Below are 24,616 nucleotides of genomic sequence, written 5' to 3' on the forward strand. Positions count from 1 at the left end.
GGATAAAACATTTACAATTACTGATGTAGATTTTTGTTAGCTCCAATTGAGAAAGTTGAGGCAACTGCAAAACCCCCTTTTTATCAATATTTGGGAACAGGGCAAGGAAAGTATGTTGGTGGAAAGGGGTGTTGTTGCCTTTTAAATGTAACACTGTTTTTTTCTAAAGTAAAATGATTTTGTCATTTGCATGTCTGCAAATTCTGGAGCTACCTGTTCCTTTGGACCTAGCTTCCAACATTTCACAATCAGCAGCAAGATAGAATTCTGAAGAATTCTTTTACTTTGCATAATACATTCCCAGCTGAACATTAGAACCTGTTCTATGGATGACATACTAACTTGAACGTGCTTTAAATGTGAATTCAATTTAAAAATGTGAGATAGAATCTTTTAATGCATGTGTGTGGTTTTTTCAATAAGGTGAAAAGTTCAAAGTGCTTAAACAGCCCAAGTTCTGTAGAAATAAATAACCTATTTAACTGGTGAGTTGTATGAAGATGCTGAATTATTCACCTTTGTTCAAAGTTATATACCATTACCTGCTGGTTTCAGGAAATTGCATGTAAATGCATTCACATGTGAGTTTTTGGATGTGTTTTTAATTATCATTATTTTTAAATTTTTGTATTCCAGAGCCAGTGTTCTGGTACTATGTGAAAGAAGTTCTGAATAAACATGAACTGCAGCGCTTTTACTCTCTGAAGACAATTACCACAGACATTGGTAGAGGCCGGGCCTGGTTGCGCTGTGCATTAAATGAGCATTCACTGGAAAGATATGTTCATATGCTGCTGGCAGATAAGAATCGACTTGGGTACTGTATTTGATATCTTTGTAATGCAGGAAATGTATGGACAAATGAAGTACTGAGATTAAAACAACCAACTAAAAAATACAGCTGTACTAATACAGTGTATTAATTGCTGTGCTAGTGAAACCATTTAACCTTATACTTACATTTTGTTCATTTTTGAAATTTTGGCAGCCGTTAAGATAGTGGCTTGTGCCTATATCAACATGTGACCTGAAACTGACTTCCTTCTAGCACATGAGAATGTATGCATCTATCCTTATCTTAATTTCCATCTTCTTTCATAGCTCCCTTCCCCATCCTTTTAACAGTATTTCTCACGGAGACCTTGACACCAGACTTTGAGGTACCCCTTTCATGCCATTAAAATTGCACACAATTGCAGCCTTGATTTTACCTGTTCATCAATAGCGGTTGCCTAGGGCCTTTGGGAGATGCTTATCCTGTAATTTAAAAGCTCCAGCAGTCCAGCAATAGGTAGCTACTATATATAATTTAATCCATTGGGGTAGTCATACTTGTTTTTCAGAGTTTTTATGTCTTTTAGAAGCGGAAAGTATGTTCATACAGGACTCCATATTCTCTTGTTTTCTGTTTCAAATTATAGTGTCTTCTATGAAGACTGGTCTTTCATGATGGATGAAGAACGTTCTAGTATGATCCCTACCATGGCAGCTGGTAAGACTTTCTCTTAAATGCTGCTGTTCTTCAAAAAACATTCCGAAATTTCATTTTTGAATGTCATACCTGTTTCTGGTTGTGGGGAGCTTCTCTCACACACTCTTTGCTTACGTGGAGAATGTGTGTCAGATGCACATTCAGGGTAAATAGTCAAGGTGTTATGCCAGTTTATGCTATGATTTGATGAACTGTTAAAACACTGGGTCTGTCTTTCCTACACTTCAAAAGCCTTTCACAGAAGTTTTCTAACTCTTCATCAGTCAAGGCTAGCTTCTTTTAGAAACCTAGTGCAATTCAGAGAAAACAAAATGGGTTATTCCTGACTAGAAAATAGCAATGATAGACTTACTATAGTAAGACCCAAATTATAGGTAAATATGTGAAAGGAGAGTAAGAGTAGGAATGATAACAGAGAATTGACCACAGAAGTGATGTATTATTACCATGTACACCCTTTTTTCAGATATGTGGTCACATGCTTCGTTCTGCAAGATAGGGTTCACAGAAGTTTTTGGTAATAGAATTTAGGAAACAACAAATGCTAAAGTTGCAGTGAAATGAATTTAAATAGAAGGTTATAAATAAATGTGTTCACAGTACTTACTGCTTATTTAATGCGCAGCTGAACAGCCATCAAGATAAATTCAGAACTGATGGCATCAGCCTGAATATGATCTGAAAAAGAATGAATGGTGCATGACAGAATAAGAATTCGGGCATAGTGAACTGTGGGAAATTTGGGGGAAGAAATGTTTTACATGTCATAGCTTTGTTAATTCTTAGGTTCTATCTTCGTACCTTTTGTATGAAGTATCTAGTGAGCTTTTGGTCTTGTTTTTCCCTTTCTTTTCTCTGAAGGTCTGAACTCCATTCTTTTTGCAATCAACATTGACAATAAGGATTTAAATGGGCAGAGCAAATGCACACCCACTGTGTCTGATTTGTTAAAGGAATCAACGCAGAATGTGACTTCATTGTTGAAAGAATCCACTCAGGGTGTTAGCAGCCTTCTTAGAGAGATCACGGCATCATCTGCTGTCTCGATTCTAATAAAACCTGATCAAGACACTGATCCACTTCCTGTTCTCTCAAAGAGTGTAAATGCTGGTAAGCATTTTTGCAATGTTTGTGTCATTCAGCAACTTACAAAATTCTCAAGTGTGTTTAAATAACTTTTCCAGTTAAATTTAGTGAACTATTATGGAATAAAAACCTTAAGTGCATTACACAAATGAACTCGTTGAGTGTGAAATAGAAAGTATGATTTTTTTATTTTAAGAAATACTGGTGTGGATGCTGGATGATAAATGTGTATTTTAGCTCTCTTGTGTCATGTGAGAGGGAAGCTAAACTATCTCATTGGTAAAGTGCTTTGCTTGCAACCTGAATTTCAATTTTTTTTTTCATGAGATTATGCCTTGCAGTTTCATATGTCGTGATTTTTCATTATTAATATGTTTTCTTTTGGCACTTTTGTAGTCAGAAATGCACTGCCATATAGCTGTTGGTGTATATCAGATAAAAATAATATCTTGTAATCTTCTTCAAGTGGCACCCATGTTTACAGTCTGAACTTCTGTATGAAGTAGGTAATTAGCACAAATGAAAACTTACTCATACACACTTCCTACTTTTAAATATGTTAGTGTTGCAACCAGTTTGTAGGATGTTAGTTACTAACAAAGACGCAAAGTCTTAATCTTTTATAATTAAGCAAAATGTGGCATTCATTATACGTTTTCAGTTCCAAAAATAGCAAAGGAATATTTTATCAGCTTTATTTCCAGAAGCCGAGCTGAAGGAATATTTTGCTTTATTAAGGTACGGTGTGTTTTTTAACTGAGAAACAAGGTTTAAGTTTAGGCTTTAAATTGTTTTGAGGAAAAAGGAAAGAACCCCACATGTGAATGCTGTCTAGTAGGAATAGAACTTGAGATAAGATCTATTTCTTACTGGTATTTAAAAGAGACTTTGTCTCAAAATGCAGTTTTCGAAACAAACTTGTGGTAAAGCTTTTGTTGTTTAGCACTTTAAATGAGATTAAAATAGTAGCTGATACTTGACTTGGGATAACTTGGTTAGTACAGAAAAGGCTTGCAGGATGAGATAACAGAATAATTGACCATATTCTGCACATGGCTCTACAACATAATGTACCTTATGTGTACCGTCCATGTAGATACAGTACATGTACAACTTACAACAAAAGATCACTTTAAAAACATTGGGTTTGTTCAAATGCCATTATATGTTGAATGTTAGAGCAAGTCAGATGTTCTCATTAAAGTCTATGTTCTTTGCTGGAATTCTGTTTGCATCCAGAATGGGTTTTAACATCCTCTAACTCTTAGAAGTGAGTTAATATGTTTTGTGGGTGTGTAACAGCATATGGACTTGAATTGAAACAGTACAGTCCCTATGTGAGTTGTTTGGTGAGCAAATTTCTGGTATTTCTTAGAAGGCTTCAACTTCGCAAGACCATTCAGCCTTGTGTGCACATCGGAATCAGTGAGGATAGGTAATCATTCAAAAGTAAGTGCTGTCAAGGCGTAGGTATGATGTATTTGAGAGGATTTCAGTGTATTTCTACAGCAAGAGCTAATTATCCATTGAGGGATCAAGATCAATTTCTTTTTCTGAAAACTGACTGCTCAGTTTCCAAAATATAGGCAAAAAATAACTTTGATTGCATAACTTTATTTGGTTGATTTATATTGATTCTGGATTTTGCGTTGCAAGTTTGTTCTTTTTAATTTCTTCTCCCCAGAAGTTTTGTTTTCTGTATTGTGTCCTCAGGCTCTTCAATATACAATAGCCATATTCAATGGGAGAAGGGGACAGTAAGACTAACTACAATTTTAAATGTGATTTTATAAACTTGTTGAAATTTTTCCCAGTTCCAATTGAATGCTGTTAGGAATGCAGCTCCAAAATGTCTTCTAAAATCTGAATTAAGTAAGGCATATAAAATAAAGATAGTAGTTAAAGACTTAAAAGTTTATGTGTATGGGAAGATAATGAAAGGCCTCATAGATCTAAGAGGCTTCTTCTTAACTTCTTTTAGAAGTAAAAACAAGTGTATTGCATTGTTTCTCTTTCTAAACTATGTAAACCTTTATGTTGCCACTAGATTTGAAATGTAAAAAAGACAGAAAAAAGAAGAAGAGAGTGACTAATATTATCTCATTTGATGAAGAGGAAGATGACCACAATTTGGGGGATGCCACAAAGACTCTGATTACAGGGGAAAGTTCAGAGGAGAGTATAGACAGATCTTCAGTTTTTGCATTACCCTCATCTGAAAGCATTCTTGGGAAGAGTTTAAATGGGACTGAAAGTAACCATTCATGGAAGAGCAATTCAGTGTTCTTGAATGGAGAGTATGAATATCAGAAACTAGACGTGAAGAGCATTGATGATGAAGATGCAGATGAAGATGAGCTGTATGGAAAATCATTAGGAAATAAAGGCACAGAAGGGGAAACTGAAGCTTCTGAAAAGTAAGTAATGTTGCAGGAGCCATTTTCCATGCCTTCTCTGCTCCCTGCCTCCTTCCTTCATGGGTACTGGCAGACTTGTGTACCTGACTGAACTATAGGTTTTCTCACAAACCCCCACCGCTTCCTTTTTTCCTTCTTTCCCCTTGTTTAAACCATTTGGGCACTGTGGTGATGGTACTTTGCTTCTAAGTTCCACTGAAAACCAAACTCTCTTGATTTCAGACTTGTTCTCCTTGAAGTTCTCAGTTGTGCATGATATACCCATGCTATAATTCTGGCCTATTTGAAGTGTCCTTATTCTTAGTATGATAGCAATTTTGTTTTGGCTTCACAGTAAACCCACATATTTTAAACAGAGTAAGCCTGTTATCATCAGAGCAGATAATTAAACAAGATGAAACAAAACAAAACTGAGGGAAAAGGAATAATTTTTAGATACTAGGATGCCCTCTTTATTTCTGACACAGAAATCCTTCTGGAGAAAAAGAACCTGTCTCATCTTTGTAATGAGTTTATGTCTGAAACAAGAAATTGGCAGGTAGATTAAAATAAAGGTTTTTCTTGCAGTGATATCTCTAAAAGAAACACAAGCATTGTGAACATGAATACTGGCTCTATAAACAGGTTGTTTTGTTGGTTTGTTTTAAATCTAGGCCTCATGAACTGGGCACATGCAACTCTCAGATATGCAGCTGGAGTCCTCTTCAGGTCCTGAACGATGACTCAGATGTTCTATTTCCTGTCAGTGCTGTTGGCTCTTACTCCCAAACAGGTAGGTATTTTAATTTACCATATTCCAGCAAACTTTATAACAGAATATTTGACATGGGATAATGGTAAGAAATAATGGGATTGTAAAGGCGTAGGATATATTGCACAACTGGGATGGGAGGTTCAATTAAAGTTTATTCTAGATCTGAATCAGAGTTCTCCATTTGAGTAGATACTTGAGGATTTGTCAGTGTCAAAATAAACCAGAATTATGTTGGGATTAAGCTGTGGTCTTGTAACGTATTTTATTAATGTTTAGCATGGTTGAATAAAAAGTATCCTTACTTGTTTTCTAGATATCACTAAGCTGGAATAAGCTGCAAATGTATTTGAGACTTTGAATTCAAATTAATCTTGACAGATCGGAGAAAGTATCAAATATTGGATGCAGTTCAATAGAAGCTGTTATCTGTTTATATACAGGATGAGGAATGATTGGTTAGGAAAAACATCTTTGGAAAAGGATGTGGGAATCATAGAATGGTTTGGGTTGGAAGGGACCTTAAAGCTCATCCAGTTCCAAGCCCATGCCACGGGCAGGGACACCTTCCACTAGAGCAGGTTGCTCCAAGCCCCTGTGTCCAACCTGGCCTTGAACACTGCCAGGGATGGGGCAGCCACAGCTTCTCTGGGCACCCTGTGCCAGCGCCTCAGCACCCTCACAGGGAAGAGCTTCTGCCTAAGAGCTCATCTCAGTCTTCCCTTCTGTCAGTTTAAAACCATTCCCCCTTGTCCTGTCACTGCAGGCTGTGGTAAAATGTCTCTCTCCATCTTTCTTATAAGCCCCCTTAAAGTACTGAAAGGCCACAGTAGGGTCTCCCCAGAGTCTTCTCTTCTTCAGGCTGAACAAGCCCTGCTCTCTCAGCCTGTCTCCAGAGGAGAGCTGCTCCTGCCCTCGCAGCATCTTCATGGATGCAGAGCAAAGACCTCAACCATGCTTCTTTTTGTGTAGCCCAGGGTAAGATTGGCTTCGGGGGCCATGAGTGCCAGTTGCTGGCTCATATCTATATTTTATCCACCAGCATCCTCAAGTTATTTTCTGCAGGAGACCCACTATAATTAGTGGGTCACAAGCTGGTAATGAATTAGCAGCGCTGTGCTTCCCATGCTTCATACAGACATGCATAAATGAAAATGTCATTTGTAAATCGATGCTCAATTGGCTCTCATGTGGCCTCACCTGTATGCAGTTTGGGGTATTGCACTTCAAGAATGATGTGGACCATTTGGTGAAAATCTTGAAGCAAGCAATGAAAATAGTCAAAGGTATGGAAAAGAAGAAATGGTACTTTTCCAGTATCTGTATTGGTACCCAAAGACAAACAAAAAACTTCCACCACTCCCCACACCCACCTCCCCCAGTTAATATTTTGCTAGCTGTTAATAAGAACATTGCTTTTATCAAACTTTGGATATGTATTCTCATTTCAGGGACCACTCAAATACTTCTCAGTGCTATAAAAATAACGTTCTAATTATAAAATATTTCATATTTTTTGCATGTGTTGTGTGCCCAGAGTTTAAATGGACTGTTAATTGAAGAAGTGTAATTCAATCCTGTAAGTTTAGTGATAAAAATAATGTGAATTGTCACATAATGCTGTGCTGCCCTCTGCTGCACATGTACCTCTTCAAAAATGCCAGTGGATCAAAAAAATAGAAAGTACATTTTCTTTTCTTTTTCTTTTTTGTACTCCCACATTTTTCAGTTTATGAAGTAATGGATCTAGAAAACATGGAGTTTGTGGCATTGTGTTAAATTTGTTACAGAAATGGTTAGAAAAGGTCCAGACATTTATAAGGGTTTGCTGATTGCAACAGATTGAAATCTGGAATACGTGTAAATGTTCCTGTTTCTGGGGGTGAGTGTGTTTTGGAGTGGGAACTCACTGTTGAGCTGTGGGAGTTAGTAGCCAGACAGATGTCACAAGGCATCAGGAGCTGGAGCTTAGGGGCTTACAGCTGAAATCAAAAGCCAGGAGACCAAGCCAAGACTTAGGACTGGAGACAGGTGACCAGAGAGGACATCAACAAGTGTAACAGGGGTTACTTTCATTAAGGAGATGCCAAAGCCCCTTGTTTCACCTTCCTTCATCTCAGAATTGTTTTGAAGAGAATGCTCATGCTACTAGAGATGATCAACAACAAGTCTATTCAGACCCCTTCTGGCACAGTATACAGATGTTTTCAGTTCTCCTTCTGCTGCTCTTTGTGCTAAACCCTATGGTCCAGCATATTAGCCAGGACAATACGGCCTTGGGCTGGTGAAAGGAATCTTCATCAGTTACAGGAAACACAACATGGATTCTGCTGTCTCATTTCAACCTCCCATGCAGTTAGTGGGCCCTTCAGAACAGTCCTGAACTGACAGTGTGCGGACAGGCTTCACCGAAAGGCCCATCATGCAACCCAGTTAGGCAGAATGATACACATGGGTACAGTCCCCTCACCCCAGCCATAATAACAGTTGGATGATACTGAAATCAGCCTTTGGCAGTTCTTTACTCAACTTTGGACATTACACTTTTGCTAGATGAATGATAGCAGGGGGAACATGGGTTAGCTTTTTCTGAGAGCAGTTCAGCCCAGTAACTGGCCATTTCATTATTATTATGACAACATTTTTGCTAAAAATGCTTAGTGAGCTCCTGTAAAATATATAGTTTAACCCAACATTTTGGTTTATAGGTCTAATACAGAGAAGTAACAAGAGGTGTCTTTGAAATAGGTTACATCATAATCTATAGTGTTGGATGTTATTATCTGTGTTTGTAGTTTTGGTCTGTTGCAGTGCTTCAGGGATGTGTCAGGGCATATCATATCTCCACGTACCAATATTCAGTTGCTTGGAACAAAAATAGAGCATGCATTTAGGAACTGAGTTTCAGTAAACTGCAGCTTAAAAACTGAATCTCTCCATAGTCATTCTGATGTAACTCTAATTCACATTAACTTTTTCCTTTTAATTCCTGATTTTTAAATTCTGGGCTGTTCTAGCTCATGCTTTTAGGATAGTTTTATGCTAACTTTGTAACCCTTAAATAGTAAGATGCAGGAAACATCAGTGAAATGTGTTTTTTTTGTTTCTTTCTGCCTGAACTGCCTTAAAAACAGGCTCTGTGATGTGTATGCTTTGATCCTGACAGTTGTGGATCTGTGGACAGATGCATATTATCCATGCTTTTTAAAAAATATCTCATCTGTCTGATTCCTGACGTTTGGTACCTGGGCATAAAGAGCCACTGAAAAGCATGGTGCTCTGTAGGGAGTGCCATAAGGGACTGGTGTCAGTGCAGGGTTTCATGCATTGGGGACTAACCACAAATCCTTTTTGTACAAGTCACAAACAGATTTGTAATGAGTGTCAGATGCCATGTAGTGGTAAAACTCCTGAGACTTGCAAAAAATCACTTCAGTAAGGAGTTACTTCATAGCTTTGCAGCATTGTTTTCAATGTAAAATGTACCTCCAAGTTAAAACTTACGAATCGTGCAATACTACTTTTTTTCTAAACTGATGGCTGTGTTCCTAAGGACTTTATAATCCTGCTGGCATTTGGGGTGAATGTGCAGAAGCCAGCCTTGGAGAAAGAATTGAAAGTGTTTAAAAGCTGTGGTAAAGATGAGTATTGCTAGTTAAAAATGTAACTACCTTCCTTCTGGTTTTGTTTTTGGTTTAGTTTTTAAGTGCTGTTAGCTGAAGAAAGCTAATGTTTGTGTATTCTACTCTAGATAACTTGGAGAATGGAGAGGGACATGAACATGTTCATGCAGTAGAACTGGTTCCAAGAAGGTCTGATCTTCCTTACAGGTATGTGTCATGTATGTTTTCCGTAAACGAAAAAATCTTCACCCTGTAGCTGCCACCTTCTTATTGTTACCTAATGTGTAGCTACTCAGTGCTGGGAAGCAAACTGTTCCTCAGGGTATTTTCTGCAAATGTTTGGAAAGACTAATGCAAAAGCCTGTGTATCTTTATGCATAGTTTCATATATTGAGCTTTTCCTAATTATCTGGAAGTCACATAGTCATGTCAAATAACAAGTAGACTCACCATCTTGGCTTGGAAAATAGGGGTTTTGTTGGTTTTTATGTTATTTTTTTACTGTATTTTTTGTGGACTTTTGGTGTGGATTTTTTTGGTGCATATTCTTAAATCAGACTCACAACAAATATGTTAAAGGATAATTAAATGTAAGTTGATTAAATATGGGAGAATATGATGATAATTCTAGTTTCTGGAATTCTTTTTTTTAAGTTTTGAATTCAGGGTTTCGTTTTCATTTATTGATGAAATTGTGCTTTTATGACTAGAGTGGAAGTCAGTCCTCCAGCTCAAGTGAATACTTTAAGCAATATGTTGCCTTCAGCCACTGTGCCAGAATCCATGACAATTAGTAAGTACTTCCTTGATGTATCTAGATTGCTGGAATTAACTTTGTCATTTTTGATACCTATTTTTGTTTCAGTGAGATGTGTTCAGGGAGGCATACAGCACTTCATTTCTGATATGCTGGCCACATTAGAAACGATTGCTCTAAAATGATTCTTGAATTGGCAGATCCCAGGTTATTGTTCATTGCAACTGGTATGACATTAGCTTCTCTTTCTCCAGAGAAGTTGATGTCATCCTTATACTAGATGTGGCTTGAGTACTTAAATGAACAATAATGATTTAATTCCATTAACATCTTTAGATCTCTGGAAGCTCTGAAAAGACTAATGGGTGGTTCTGATCTGATCTTACTCATTTTGCCTGCTTTCATTAATGCGTAGTCAGAAGAAACCCCACAACCAACAAACACAGAAGTCCTTCTGTGTACATTCAGTCTGTGATTTTGATATGGAAATCTGCTGCAAACATAAATACGGCTTTCATAAGCAAAAACTTCAGTTAAGATTAAGATGGAGGACAGTCATATTTTCAGTGGTGTTAAGAGTTGAGCTGGACAAGATACAATAGCCTTTGCTGTAGAAAGATGTTAGTAGAAGCACAGGCAGTTTGTTTACCCCATTTTTAGTTTTTTTTCTTTTTCTTCACATAAACTTATAGAACAGTGATTTAGTTCTTAAACTGACTAGCAATCTAAACATGTAAGACAGTATGGTTTTCTTTTCCTCACTGTACAGAAAGTTTTGTAACTGAACTGGTGGATATGGCTTTGTTCCTAAAGCTCGGGGGGGCGTGTCTGTGTTCTTTTGTCTAAATTTAAATATGTATAGTTTCAAATTATGACATTGGGAATGTAGAAGTGGTGCAGCCAGGATTGTTTTCTGAAACCGATTTATGAAATCATCAAAATGAATGAACCCTTAAAATACTGTAATCTCAGGTTCTAATGTCATGTTCAAATGATATCTGTGCCAGTGTGTTAAAGGAGGTAGACCATGCACTGTCACTGAGTACTGTTTGAGGCTCTGGCCTGGGTCTGCAGACAGAGCGTTACCAAGTACTTTATGAAGGGGGGAAAACTAGTTTGAGACCTTTAAGTGACATAGTTGAATGCGTAGATAGAGTTACTGTTGATAGTTACTGTGATACTTTGGTCACCGGATATTCTCTGCTCGTTATTACTGCAATATCCTTTAGTTCTTACTTTTTTTTTTTTTTTTTTTTTTGAGTAATAGAATTTTATGAAGAAAGTTTCTGATTTTACTGCACTCTATTGCTGCTGTTTGTCGGTGTAGTAAGTACCAGCAGGGGCCGCAATTGGTCTCCTTTAGTTGCTCAGTTAGTTCCTACGTGTAGTTGACAGCTATAAAATAGAAAGTAAATCTTGCGATTTTCAATTCTTGATACTTAGCAATTTCTAAATGAACAGAGCAACAGGATCAACAGAAGCATGCATGCTGCCATGAGCTTCCCATTTCAAAGAAGGCTTTGGTGGGAGGAAGAGGGGAAGCATGTCAAAACAATTCCAAAACTGGTGGAATGCTTAGTAAATACGCTAATTATCATCAGAACCAAAATTCAGCTGACTGTTCATATAAGTTAATGCCTTTATAACAGCTGATCCCAGATACATTCAATAAGAATGTCTTTCTCAAGTTCATTGTTACTGGTCGCAGATCCCCTGGACAGCAGGAATTCAGGGCTGTGGCAAAGCCAGAAGCTCTTTTTTCTATCGCAATTAGCAGAAGAATTATTAAATGATGAGGCTTAGAGCCTGGTTGCATAGCAACTAATTCTAACACATCAGACAAGAAAAATGGGATGCAATAGTGCAGGGAGAAAAGCTGTGAGTCTCCAGTGACTGGATTTTTGTGCTTCTTGCTTCTGCAGACAATGCCTGAAATGAAATTTTGGGGTTCTAATCTATTCTTTTCCTCCTTCCTTTCCAACTTACTAGCACAGTACTAACCCTTGCTCAGTTCTTTAGACATGCAGGCCAGAAAATTGTGTCCTGAGAAGCTGTAATTTAGAATTTCTGCCATTTTGAATGATCTTCCTGGCTGTACGTCAATGCGTTTCTCAGGTAGAGGTCAACTTGGCAGCAGATACAGCTCATAAGATACTAATACCACTTGAGAGAAATCCTCATCTACAGAGTTAGAGTTCCACTGAGTACCTAAGACATCCTTTGAAAACTCATTCTACTTTATAGATTGTTTTGTATTATAACCAATTTTATAAACAATTAAGTTTGTCAGAAGTTTTGTTTTAATGTGCCTATTCCATTATGTAATTTTCCAGTTTTTAAAACATTGCATTTATCTTGTCATATTTGAATCACAAACAACTTTGTCTTCTCCAGTTATTGTCATTGCAAGATTGTATTTTCAGCATTGTTTTACACCACCAAAAAAAATCTGTCCTACCAGCACATGTCTCCCCATTTTGTTTTTGCAGTGGAAAAAAGGGAAGTTCCAAAATTTTCATTTTTGAAGGATGCTACTTTTGTCCTTCCGTACAAGGTTCTTTGACTATGGTGCTGGTTTTAGTAAATAAGTGGGAACCTAGTTTTTCCACTATAATTTCCCTCAGTTTTTAAAGTTGGGTTTAACCACAAAGGTTAGCAAAGGGTGTAGTGTTGTACATCATTCTCTATTTTTTCATATGTTCTGGAAAAAGCCCCCATTTTTTTTTCACGATCACTGAATAACTTTACCGGATAATGAAACCTACATATCATATTTTGATCTTGGTATGTAAGTAAATAAGGTGTATGCTTTTTGTACTTTCTCTGTCCTCTAAATAGCTTCTGACGTGTTTTGTAACTTGGTTGCTACCACTTACTGACAGCTACTAAATTCCTGCGACTTCTCTGAAAGCAGAACTGTGGAAAGAGGGTGTATAAATTTCGTCACTGAGAAAAAAGCTGCAGTTCATCTTACGGGCTTCTATTTTTCCTCAGGACCCTACTAAACAGTAGAATGCCAGAACTCTGTTGTCTAATTTGTTTCCTACTAAAATTTGCCCTAATAATAGTAACATGACAGGATAATATTTGCAGTATTTTGGAGCACAAAATAAGCCCTTAATATCCAGTGTTCACACAGGCATCTTAGGGAGCATGTCTTTAAAGGTCAGACTTCTGATCTAAGATGTAGATCATCTGCTGGAAGTTTATTTGTTTCTGAAAATATCTATGTAAATTTGCACTCTGGAAAATAAACCCAAGAAGTCATTCCTGTAGCCTGCTCCCAGCCCACCCTTCTATTCCATCTGCAGGATTGCAGGGGAGTGCTGCATGACCTTGTGTACAAGACAGATGATTTCACTTACAGCTCAGTCTTCATAACAGGTGATTGCAAATCAGACTTTTCCAATCTTAACAGCAGAAGAGTTGTGAAACTCAGGACTTTTCTGGAGGTTGCTGGGAAGTTGGCAGGTGTTTCTTAAAGCATGGCACTTCTCTATGTATTTCATGCTCTGAATGTGACCTTACAAAAGCTTTATAGGAGTTAGACTTTTGCATGTAGTATGCAAGGGAATTAAAAAAGGTTTTAGCGGAAATATTTGCTTTATTAGCAATTAGGCACTACAGATTAATTTCAACAATAAAAGATACTTTTATGGGTTTTAAAAAGTGAAGTTTAATATGAACAATTTAATTTGCATATTCCTTGGTTCTTTATCAGTAAAAAAAAAAAAAAAAACAAAACCGTAAAAAAGACCTGGTTTGAAATTACTGGTTTGCACATGGAAGTTGTTGCAAAAGTAACTCTTGAGAAGACTTCACTAATAATCTTATATCTGTCTTTATGAAACTCTGATTATCACATGAATTTGAAATATGCTGGTGTTGAATGCTGATTGTTAATAGCAGTAGTGTAGCTCTTTCCATTAGTATTACTTTAAAGAATGCAAATGACATCAAGCACAAAGCAGTTCAGAAATAGGACATTAATATCAGTTTTCTGAAATGGGTTGACCTTCCTTCCACATCCTTCCACATCAACAGTGGAAGGTTGAACATCCTTCCACTGTTACTTAGGAGCAGAAAGGAGGAGGAGAAAGATTGAGGTTGCAAGTCCAGAAGTCAGAAAATACCCAATGTATGGTTGCTGCCACAACACTGATTTTTAAGGTTTTATTTATTTATTCCTTTTTCTAACGCACACAATAAATGAGACATAAGTGTGCTGAAAAAATAGGTTAGGATCATACACTCATCTGAGAGGCAAGCATAACATAGACAAAAGCTGAGGAACTGGATGTTCTGGTAGATCTGAAGTGAACCCGCTGCGGTGCATGACATTGGATTTACTTTGTTTGCATTCAGCTGACTCTTCTGACAAACTTCTTAAAGTTTTCAAGAAGCATCAATGAGAGTAAGAAATTATAATTTTTTTTTTATTATTTTATTTTTAAGTTTTAAATGTTATGCCTGAATTAAATAGGACGGTGCCCTTTTAGTTCTATTGTTACTTGCATCAGAAGATGATGAAATTTAACTTTCTGATCTTTTTTTTTTTTCTTGGTATCTCTTCATTTAATTACACTAGTGAATGTTTGACTCCATTATATTTAGTGTGGATGGTGAGGTTAAAGAGGTGGTGATAAACCGTATAGTTCTTATGTTTGTTTTGAGTAATTGGTAGAAAATATGACTCCTTAATACTCACCACCTCAAGAAGAAATAGCATAGGTACAGCAATGAAGCAATAGCACTGCTAGGATAAGCACAGGCTGCACAAGCCTCCTTAGCCTGGACGATGTTTGTGTGGATGCTTTAATCCACATCTCCACTGCTGTATGTAGTTTAACTAAATTAGTAAGAAATACTGAGTATGAAGTCTGTTTGCTTTTGTGATCCTAAATTAAGCATTGATTTTTGTGATAATGCAATGTGCAGTTTCTGCTTTGTGTCACTACGGTACTGTCAGTTCCATAACTCGCAGAAAAAATGAGGCAAATGGAAATAAAAAGCATTTTAACATCTTTTATTTCTTCTCCTTTTAAGCCAACTATGGTGTTTAACAGAATCTTGCTTTCATGCTCTGCTTTCTTGTGTGTGTGTTGGAGAGGGGAGTGAGAGAAGATGGGATTTCAATTCTGCTCATGCAGAAGATGCTGGATGAAATGAGGGAAAGAAGATTAAGTTATTAGGCAAGTTAAGGTTACACTTTGAATAGATTGGTAAAATTAGAAAAATTGAGAAAATTCATAATAGCTTCACTGTTGAAGCGTTAACAAATCAGGACACATTTAAACAGACTGCATATGCATATGGGCAGTTATTGTAGAGCAGTCACCCCAGCAGAGGTGCAGAGCCAGAACTACAGTAACTTGTCTGAGTAGCAACGGCTTTAATTTCTTCAGAGTCAGAGAACTAATAGCAACTAACTCAGATTGCAGAATATCATATTTTAATGACACTCTTCAAATATTTAATATCATTGGCTTGATGCTTTCTAGAGGAGGATTCTGAATTCAGCTTTACAGTTCAAGATCTTTGTTTTGTTAGAGTGTTACTGTACTCAGGGCTCACTATGGATGTGTTTTGCTGGTGTTGAACACTTGTAGAGGGCTTGAACACTTAGTGTTCTATTTTGCTCATCCTTAGAACAAGTTTTTATTTCACAGATAGGCTGATGGATTGTGGTCCACTTTCACAACACTCCATATTATTTTTTTGGGACTGTTACATCCCACCAATTTTCCACTGCCAAAAAATCCCACCAGCAAATATACCCACAATATAACCCTACCAAAAAGCCCCCTCAAACCCCCCAAACTTTCCAATCTGCCCTCAGAATGGCAGTGTCTCATCATGACCAAAAGAATACTAGTAGTGTGTTGAGTTTCATGGTCATCAAGTTTGATATAGCTAAATATAACACTTTAAACCTCAGAATGTAGGTTTTGGTGGGGAGCTGGTTGGTTGGTTGGTTTTTGGTTTTTTGGTGGTTTGGTTTTTTTTGGGTTTTTTTTTTTTTTTCCAATATAAATGTTAGTTAATAGAAGCCATTATAGTCCATTTTTTGGAAAATAGTAATGAAAATAATGGAGCACAATGTTATATATAATCTTTCCATTCTAAGTTTTCCTATCATTGCTGTGTAAATTGCAGTGGTTACCTGATAACTGCAATGCAATATGAACTTTACTCTTGCCAGAAAGGGTATTCCACCTTTAATTCATCATCCTTGGTGGCTAAAAAGGTGGTGTGTTCTGCCCTGACTTTCTGCTCTGTGCCTTGTGCCAGCAGTGGTATTGAACTCAACATTAAGATCACTTGGCAGCCGCTTGTCTGAAAAACAAACCAACAAACCCCAATCAAAACCAAACGAATTTGGAGCTGGCTCGGTTCCTGCTGGGACACTGCGTATGTGTATAAACACTAGGGCCAGAACAAGGGAGGTGATAGCAATGATGGGTAAGGCACGCTGGAACGGCCTTTATGCTGCAAGCACAGCCTTAGGAAGTCTGATTAAAATACCCAGATAATCATTTCTACAGGATTTGGATATTTTTATCTTTTCAGATAACATATAGAGAACTTGTATAAAGATGCTAAGTTACTGTAGTAAAGTAATTATTCTTTCTGTGCTGAATTAATGGAGTGCAAAATCCCTCTAATGACCTACTGAAATGTTTCTTGCTAGTGTCAGTTAATTCTCAAGCGCTAGTGTGGAATGGGTAGGAAAATAATCATCATCTTTCTTCATGGCCAAAGAAGCAGAAATGTCTTGGAAAAAATATAGCATGAAAGGAGTTAGATTGGTTGATGTCAAGTGATAGGAGACCCCTCCTGAATCCTGCCAGGGAGATTTGCCAGCAATGCCAGACTGGAACTGTGGTGTCTGTACTGACTGATACATTTGATTGACATAGTAGAAATGTTCATATTTCATCCACTACTAGAGTTCAGCAAACTTAATCTGGTCCACAGGACAAAAATGTGAAGTTGGTTTTTTTTTTTTTTTTTTTGAACTGGCAAAAATGTCTAACTATAGACAGTATGAAGAAAGGAGAGACACCTTCCACTAGACCAGGTTGCTCCAAGCCCCGTCCACGTCGCCTTGAACACTGCCAGGGTCAGGGCATTCAAATCTTTGAAGGCCTGTTGTATTTAATGTATTCATTCAAGATCTGGAAGTCAGAATCTGTTTTAGAAACTACTAATATTTTTCTCTAAATTTATAGTAATATAGCAATAGTGCAGCTGTGTAGTTACATGGTCAAACCTTTGTAATAGCAGAAGGACTCAAGGTGAGGCAGTGTTTAGCTGACATTTTTCTGCATGGTATTCAGCTACCCTGGTATTACTTTTAAACTTAACTCTAAGGAAGTCTTTAAAAGTTATAAAAATCAGTCTTTGTTGAAAAAAAATTCTTGATGTCATGACAATGTATTGTTTAAGGTATTTATAGGAAATAAAAAGATTTGTGTAGGAAATGGTAAGATCTTAAGGTCCTTTTAACACTAACTATTCTATGATTTAGAAATCCCATTGTCTTTAAGACATTCTTTAAGACTGAGTTTGAGAAGAAGTGCTGTGAAGAAGCAGTGATGTTTTCTCTATTCTGGTCTCACTGTAACAGTTATATTTCCTGTGTCTGAATTTCTAGCATAGAAAACAAGCAATTTGAAGTTAAGCAAGTAACAGCATTATCTCATTAGTATGCACATACTGAAATAGTGAAAAGGTGCGTTGTCCCCATATGTCTGGGATTAAAACAAAACAGCTGCAGCCACAGGCAAATTTGTCAACATCTGTATTAAGGCCAGAAGCAGCCTAGTTAGATTTGATTAATACTTCTGATTCTGTGTTATATAATGCCATTTTTGAAGATTGCTCAAATTAGTGATGAGATTAAGGGTATTTTTATGTGCTTTTCTAATAGCAAATGATGTTGGCATCATCTTAAGTGTGTTGCTGAATTAGTGCCACTATGTACATGACTATACACACAGGAATTCATCTTTTTTGTCCCTTCTCTTTAGATGAACTTCGTCAAGCTATCGTGGCCATGATGACTAGAAAAGATGAACTGGAAGAGCAGAATAGGTAGTTTTCTTTTTCTAGTCAAGAGGGACTTAATTAAAAAATAAAAATCTGTTCTCTAATACAAGCTGTCCTTTGTGTAAAGCTATGTGTAATCTTTATGTAAGTTTTTTGATGTCTATATTCTTTTTCTGTGAGAGGCAAGCTTAATACTTCAATATGCAACTGTTGATACTGAAGAGTAATGTCTGCCGGTCAACTTTTTTCTTTGAATTCAAATCACATGTAACTCTTTGTCTTGGGAACTTTTGCCAGTTTTACTTTTGTAGTTTTTTAAAACCAAAACTTATAGCCAAAAGATTCTTAAGATCTCTTAAAACAGATTTCCAAGTGAGTAAAAGCTTCTCCTACATGTAATTCAGAAAATTGCCTTTTCCTTCTGGTACAGAACTGCTGTAGGATGGCTAACAATGTTATGCTGAAAGTGGCTGTTACTTGTGTCTTGATGTTCACTTGGGGCAAAATGATGATGTAAAAATGATAAGTGGCTTATTTAAAATGCTATCAAACCTACTTTGTATTTATGTAGTCTATGGCTAGATGAATGAAAATACAAATGTGTTCAAGACATACTGTTGTTATGCTGTAGTAGGGCTATTTTGGTAATTTACATTTTTCTGTAGATAACTTAGAGTTTTTTGTTTGTTTTAATATTGAGACTACCAACTGATCCCATTTTCCTGCCTCTTATCCTCCTCACTCCCATAATTGCAAGTTACTGCTCCATTCGGTTTCATGGGTTTTTTTGGCAGAAGGACCAGGTCAGCATCACATTGACCTTTGCTATCTCATCAAAAGCTTTACAGAGAGGTGTATGGCATTGCTCTCACTAGAGACAAGACCCCTACCTGTCTCCTGCTGTTGCTAGTAAATATGTTGCTTACAGATTACTCCTGAGATGTACAGACTTGCACTGAAGCAGTGAAACACTGAAACCGGCTTATACGATGTTTTCTATAATAAATTATTCCTTTCTGGTGGTACAGTAGATGCCATAATAGGTTGCCCTTTGAGCGTGTGGATGAGATTGTAATATAAGTTCACAGAGTAAGCACTGACAACTGTTTGATTGGGTCCTTCTTCCTTGTAGATTTTCATATCTTTGCATAATCAAATCAGGTGAATTTATTACACTGAATAATGAAATTTTAGGATGACATCAGTGGTATCATTCAGGCAACCCACTTTTTAATTCACAGAGTATATTCTAATTACGAGGTAGTGTTAGTGGTGTTCTAACAGAGGCTGCTGCCTTCCTCCAGGTCTCTGAGAAATCTGCTTGATGGAGAGATGGAGCATTCTGCAGCACTAAGGCAGGAAATGGACAACTGGAGAAGGAAAGCAGCAGAGCAGGAAGAGCGACATGCCATGAAAGTCCAAGCATTGGCACGGTAAGGAGTGCTGAAACTGTCATAAAAAGTAACAGCAGTGGAACAAGGGAATAAAAAATTCTGCATACAGGAGAAAATCATTTTGAAGTAGTTTTCAGAAGAACATAAGTGAACATTGGGGCCACAAGGATGGTTTTAGGGCCACAGGGATGATCAGGGATCTGGAGCATCTTTCTTACAAGAAGAGATTGTGGGAGCTGGGCCTGGTTAGTCCAGAGGAGAGCAGACTGAGAGGGGATCTCATCAGTGCAGATCAGTATCTCAAAGGCGGGTGCCAGGAGGATGGTGCCAGACTCTTTACAGTGGTGCCCAGCGACAGGACGAGGAGCAATGGCCATAAACTAGAACACAACAAGTTTCACCTGCACGTGAGGAAGAACTTCTTTCTGTTGAAGGTGGCAGAGCACTGAAACAGGCTGCCCGGGGGGGGGTGGAGTCTCCTCCTCTGGAGACATTCCAAACCCACCCGGGCATGTTTCTGTGTAACCTGCTCTGGGTGGCCCTGCCTTGGCAGGGGGTTGGACTGGATGATTTCCAGAGGTCCCTTCCAACCCTAATGATTCTGTGATTTAGGACTAAAAATCCCATGAACTTCAGTGGAGTTTAGGCTGAAGAAAACCTTTGGAAGATTTTCTGACATAGAGTGAGTTTGTGGGTTTTGTTTTGTCTAGTATTAACAGTAAGAGAGAGTTTAAAATATTTGTATAGCCACCACTACAGCTCCAGAGGAAGGAATATTAGAGAGCTGAACTTTGGACAACATCACATTTAATTTGAAGAAGTAATTAGACTAGTACTAAGAAACATAAGCCACCAAAATAGTGAGAGTTAATGAATCTAGTTACAAAGGAATACATGTGTGTGTAAGGTAAATGAAAGATGACTTTTGTCTTTTCATATACCTGTTTTTTCCAGTTCTACCTCCTCAGCCCACCCCAGGAATATCCAATTAATTTTGTTTTAGTTTTTAAACAAAATTTAAATGTTCTTAATTGATTTTTATTTTTCTTGTTATGTGGGAGATTCTTGGTATAGCTGTCTGCCCAATCTGGAACAAATCACATTATCAAGGTCCTGGGTGATTTTTACCTTCTGTTGGATATATGATATTGTTAATTTTGTTGATGTACCTAGCACTGTCTTCAAACAGTATTTTCCAAACCTTAAATCTGATACAGCTTTTAAATATAAGGGGGCAGGGAGGGGAACAGAAACACCATGTGAATGTTGTGAATAGACTGATGTTGCTGTCCTAGAATAATGAAATGCTTGTTCTAGTAGCGGAAATGGCTGCTTTGGTGCATGTGTAAATCATAGGGGGTTTTTGGGTTTGTTTTGGGTTTTGGTTAGGTTTTCAAAAATACACAAACTGGATTGTTGGGATTCTAGCTCTCAGATGTGGAGCCAGTGAGGACTTGTTTTGGAGACTTCAATTTAATATTACTCCACAGTATTTCGTCTGGTGGATGTCTTGCATAATTCCACACTGAGCTTAGTATGGGGGCCCTTTTCCTCCCAGCAAGTTCTTACTTCAGTCAGTAGAAATTGTGCTGAGTGGTCCTAGTGTCATTTGAATTGAATAGGGATATTTGTATCTTCATTGCTTTCAGTTACATAGAACATGTCAGTGTCAGATGCTGCTGACACATACCTTTCTGTATGTACCCTCACATCTGTAAGCAGTAACGAATGGATAATCTATTCTCTTCAGTAACATTTCCATCTGATCTGTCTTCCTTCTATCTGATTATTTAAGCATGACTTTGTTTTCCTTGGTCAGATGTTTTTTTCTTGTCCTGTTTTCAGGTTTCCATGGCTGACCACTTTATCAGCCACTGTACCATAAGCAACAGTTGTTGCCAAACAACATTAACAGTACCAATTCTGAAGTGGTGCAACTGTTTGCTCCTAGCCCTAGGAAGGTCAGCTGGAATAGGTTGTTCAGGACCATTTCCAGTCAGGTTTTGAGTATGTTCACAGATGGAGAGTCCACAACCTCTTTGGGTAATGTTGTTGACAGTGACCCATTGTCAACGGTCTTCCTAATGTGATGTTGGCTTTCTTTGCCATGAAGGGTGCATTGCTGGCTCGTGGCCAGCTGCTTGTCCACAAGGACTCACAGATCCTTTTCTGGAAAGCTGTTTTCCAGCTCCCAGCATGTATGGGTGCCTCAGACTATTCCTCCCCAGATGCAGGACTCTGCGTTTCCACTTGTTCAGCCTCAAGGAATTCATCTGAGTCCAGTCCTCCAGCCTGTGCCAGTCCCTCTGGATGGCAGCACAACTCTCCTGTGTATCAGCTGCTCCCCAGTTTTGTGTTGTCTATGAATTTGCTGAGGTGTGTCCCAGCATCCACTTTATTAATGAAGATGTTAAACAACATTGGCCCTGGCAGTGACTTGCCTCCAGCTTGACTTTGTGCCACAGCTATGCTGAAAGAAAAGAATTTTAACCTTCCTCTTGTCTAAATGTGATTTAGCTTAACAAAGGCTTTTGAAGGTAAATGTTCCTGTAATAGTGTGATTTTCTTCTTACATTTCTAAATAAGCTCTAGAGTAACCTATGATGCCTGAGATTTAGGGCATTATTCACATGTATAGTAAACAAACCTATCCCAAATGTTAAATAACATTAGTAATCTCTGTCTTATCCCAGGGAGAACTGTTTGTTTTCTGCCTGCACGGGCAGAGTGCTTAGTGTTAATTGTGAAGTGACACAGCTGAGATTCCTGTAAGCATTTTGTTGCACAGCAGGGCTACTATCTGAAAATGATAAATATAAAGCTTTCCTAAGAAAAAAAAGGTATTTAGAACGTTACCAATTCTGCTTTTGATGACACATCAAACTGAACTACTCACTTTGAGGGAGGGAGAGATCTGCACGAGTGGGTTTGACATTCATGTGATGCAGGGCAATTGAAACAATGCCAATACTTCATCATTTAATGTTCACTTTTCAGGTTATAGGAATTGTCTATTCATATTTCTTTGACTCACTTCCCCCACAGTTTTAGAATTTGCAGTGACATATGGGTGAATCAGATACTGCTCATGCACATACCTTTTTGAAGAATAGATTAGGAGCTTGTATAACAAAATCTAAACAGATGCTCACTTAGAATAACTTCTTATTTTTAAACAAGTTTAGTTTCTCTTATTGCTACTAAGACTGGGCAGGTTGTGTTGATTGTTCTTCTGAAAGTCAGATTACCTTGTCACATGATAAAAACAGCATTGAGAGCTGCTTAGGTACAACAGATTCTTGTGTCACCACCAGTTATTTTAGACTTTGGCTGCATTTCTTTAATGATTCATTGCAACTCATTGTCTAGCACATAAGAAACTTCGCATATAGCTATTTTGGAATATAGGTTTTTCTTCTAAATTCCTTTGCTGGTTCACTTCGTACACTGTAGGTGATGCTGCTGCAATAGTAAAAGTGGTAAAATTTATTAAGTAAATAATATTTTAAACCATGAAGTTGAGCAAGGTGAATAAATTGAAGAATTTAAAATAATGAATTTTGGAAAGTGCTGCATAATGCACTAGGTCAGTAAGAGGAAACTTAAGTTTCAGATATTTTGTAATAGTGAAATCATATATATATATGAGGTATATATATGTATATACACCTCGAAAATAATTGATCACATGCCTAGAGTAGAAAAATGTCTTCAGTTGTAATATTCTGAACATGTTAAGACAAGGAATTCAGTAACAATCTGATTATTGTAATTTGACGAAAAAATGTGCTTCAGGTTATGACAGCTGGTGTTCGAGTGTCCCAAAAGCTCTTGCAAAGCATTTGATGTAAATATCTTCCTGAAGATTTTGAGAACACAGATTTCAGTGACACATCAGTCAGTGCTGAAATTATTACTGCTGGTTATCTGCAGTATTCGTTTATCCAGTTGGTCTCCTAGGCAAAATGCTGGCTTGCTTAGAGAAATTTTCCTGAGTTTCCTAAGGTCCCTTTGAAAACTGGAAAAATTCTTAGGTCACTTCAGTTTCAAGTAGTGGTAATCTCATTCTTTCATGTGAAGTATTTGAATAGCTCTTTCATAACAGTTATTGTTTAAAAAGGAGCAGTCTCAGCATTCAACCTATTTTCTTCTGACAGAATAGACTAAATAGACTCTCTAGGATAATTTTGTAAGCTGTTTTTTATATTGTTGTTGGTTTAATTATTCCCCACCCTCCTTCATGGATAAGCCTTTCTCAGATTGCATGGACCTGTTGTGCTAGTAGCTTCTTGGCAATGCTGAAGTTTTTTAATGGAGGTTGAGATTGTTTTTTCTGTATGGAATACTTTTACATCCCTTTGGTGAGGCAAAGAAAGGTATTGAAGTTGACTGTGAAACCGGATAATCTCAGATTGCAGATTGTTAGACTATCTTCAGAAATGTTGGAGGAAAGTTTTTTGCAAATGATGGGCTTTGGAGCAAGAGAAGCAGATAAAGCTGGTAATGCACTGTGTAGGGAAATGGGGGATGAGAGTTTGACTGTACTTTATCTTACACTTTTATGTACCTTCTGTTTACGGTACATTCTGCAAGCTAATTTGCCTCCTTATCTAGTGTCTGTATCATTTAAGCCACATTGCTTTTGGATTTGGCATTTTGTATCAATCTCTTTTACAACATTTCGTTCAGAGCCAGAGCGCTTCAGTGAGGAGTGACATGATGTGTTGTGCATCTTGAAATGATTGCATTACTTACCTTAAGCAGCTTCTTAGAAACAGGAAAAAATATCTCTTGTCCCTGCTTGTGAAAAATAATTTGAATATTCCTACATGCAATTCTTTTGCTGTTTATTTACTTGGTGACATGTCACAAGTTACAAAAACATTTTATAAAAAGAGACAGGTTATTTCATAAGATAAACAACTTCCTCTTATTTCTTACCCACAAAGACATTTTTTGATTCTTCAGATGTGATACTAATGCTGTGATACAGGCCTTTCATAACTTAGATCTGAACACAGTCTATGTGTCTATATCATGAGAA

The 24,616-nt window shown here is 37.4% G+C and overlaps 1 protein-coding gene across 7 annotated transcripts in view; it reads left to right on the forward strand.

The window, feature by feature from the left end:
• SNX29 (sorting nexin 29) overlaps positions 1 to 24,616 on the forward strand; it is a 128,247-nt gene that overhangs the window by 7,735 nt on the left and 95,896 nt on the right. For all 7 annotated transcript variants that reach the window (XR_003990809.1, XM_030481410.1, XM_030481409.1 and 4 more), the window contains 9 exons: positions 637 to 817; positions 1,422 to 1,492; positions 2,354 to 2,602; positions 4,626 to 4,995; positions 5,649 to 5,767; positions 9,498 to 9,576; positions 10,080 to 10,162; positions 18,160 to 18,223; positions 19,483 to 19,611. Coding sequence is in view for 6 of the 7 variants with exons in the window: in XM_030481410.1 (XP_030337270.1) it covers positions 637 to 817; positions 1,422 to 1,492; positions 2,354 to 2,602; positions 4,626 to 4,995; positions 5,649 to 5,767; positions 9,498 to 9,576; positions 10,080 to 10,162; positions 18,160 to 18,223; positions 19,483 to 19,611 (1,345 nt within the window). In the remaining variant the exon portion in view is untranslated. The remainder of the gene's footprint in view (positions 1 to 636; positions 818 to 1,421; positions 1,493 to 2,353; positions 2,603 to 4,625; positions 4,996 to 5,648; positions 5,768 to 9,497; positions 9,577 to 10,079; positions 10,163 to 18,159; positions 18,224 to 19,482; positions 19,612 to 24,616) is intronic.

This window comes from Strigops habroptila, chromosome 4 (genome assembly GCF_004027225.2).
Source record: "Strigops habroptila isolate Jane chromosome 4, bStrHab1.2.pri, whole genome shotgun sequence".
Taxonomy (NCBI): Eukaryota; Metazoa; Chordata; class Aves; order Psittaciformes; family Psittacidae; genus Strigops; species Strigops habroptila.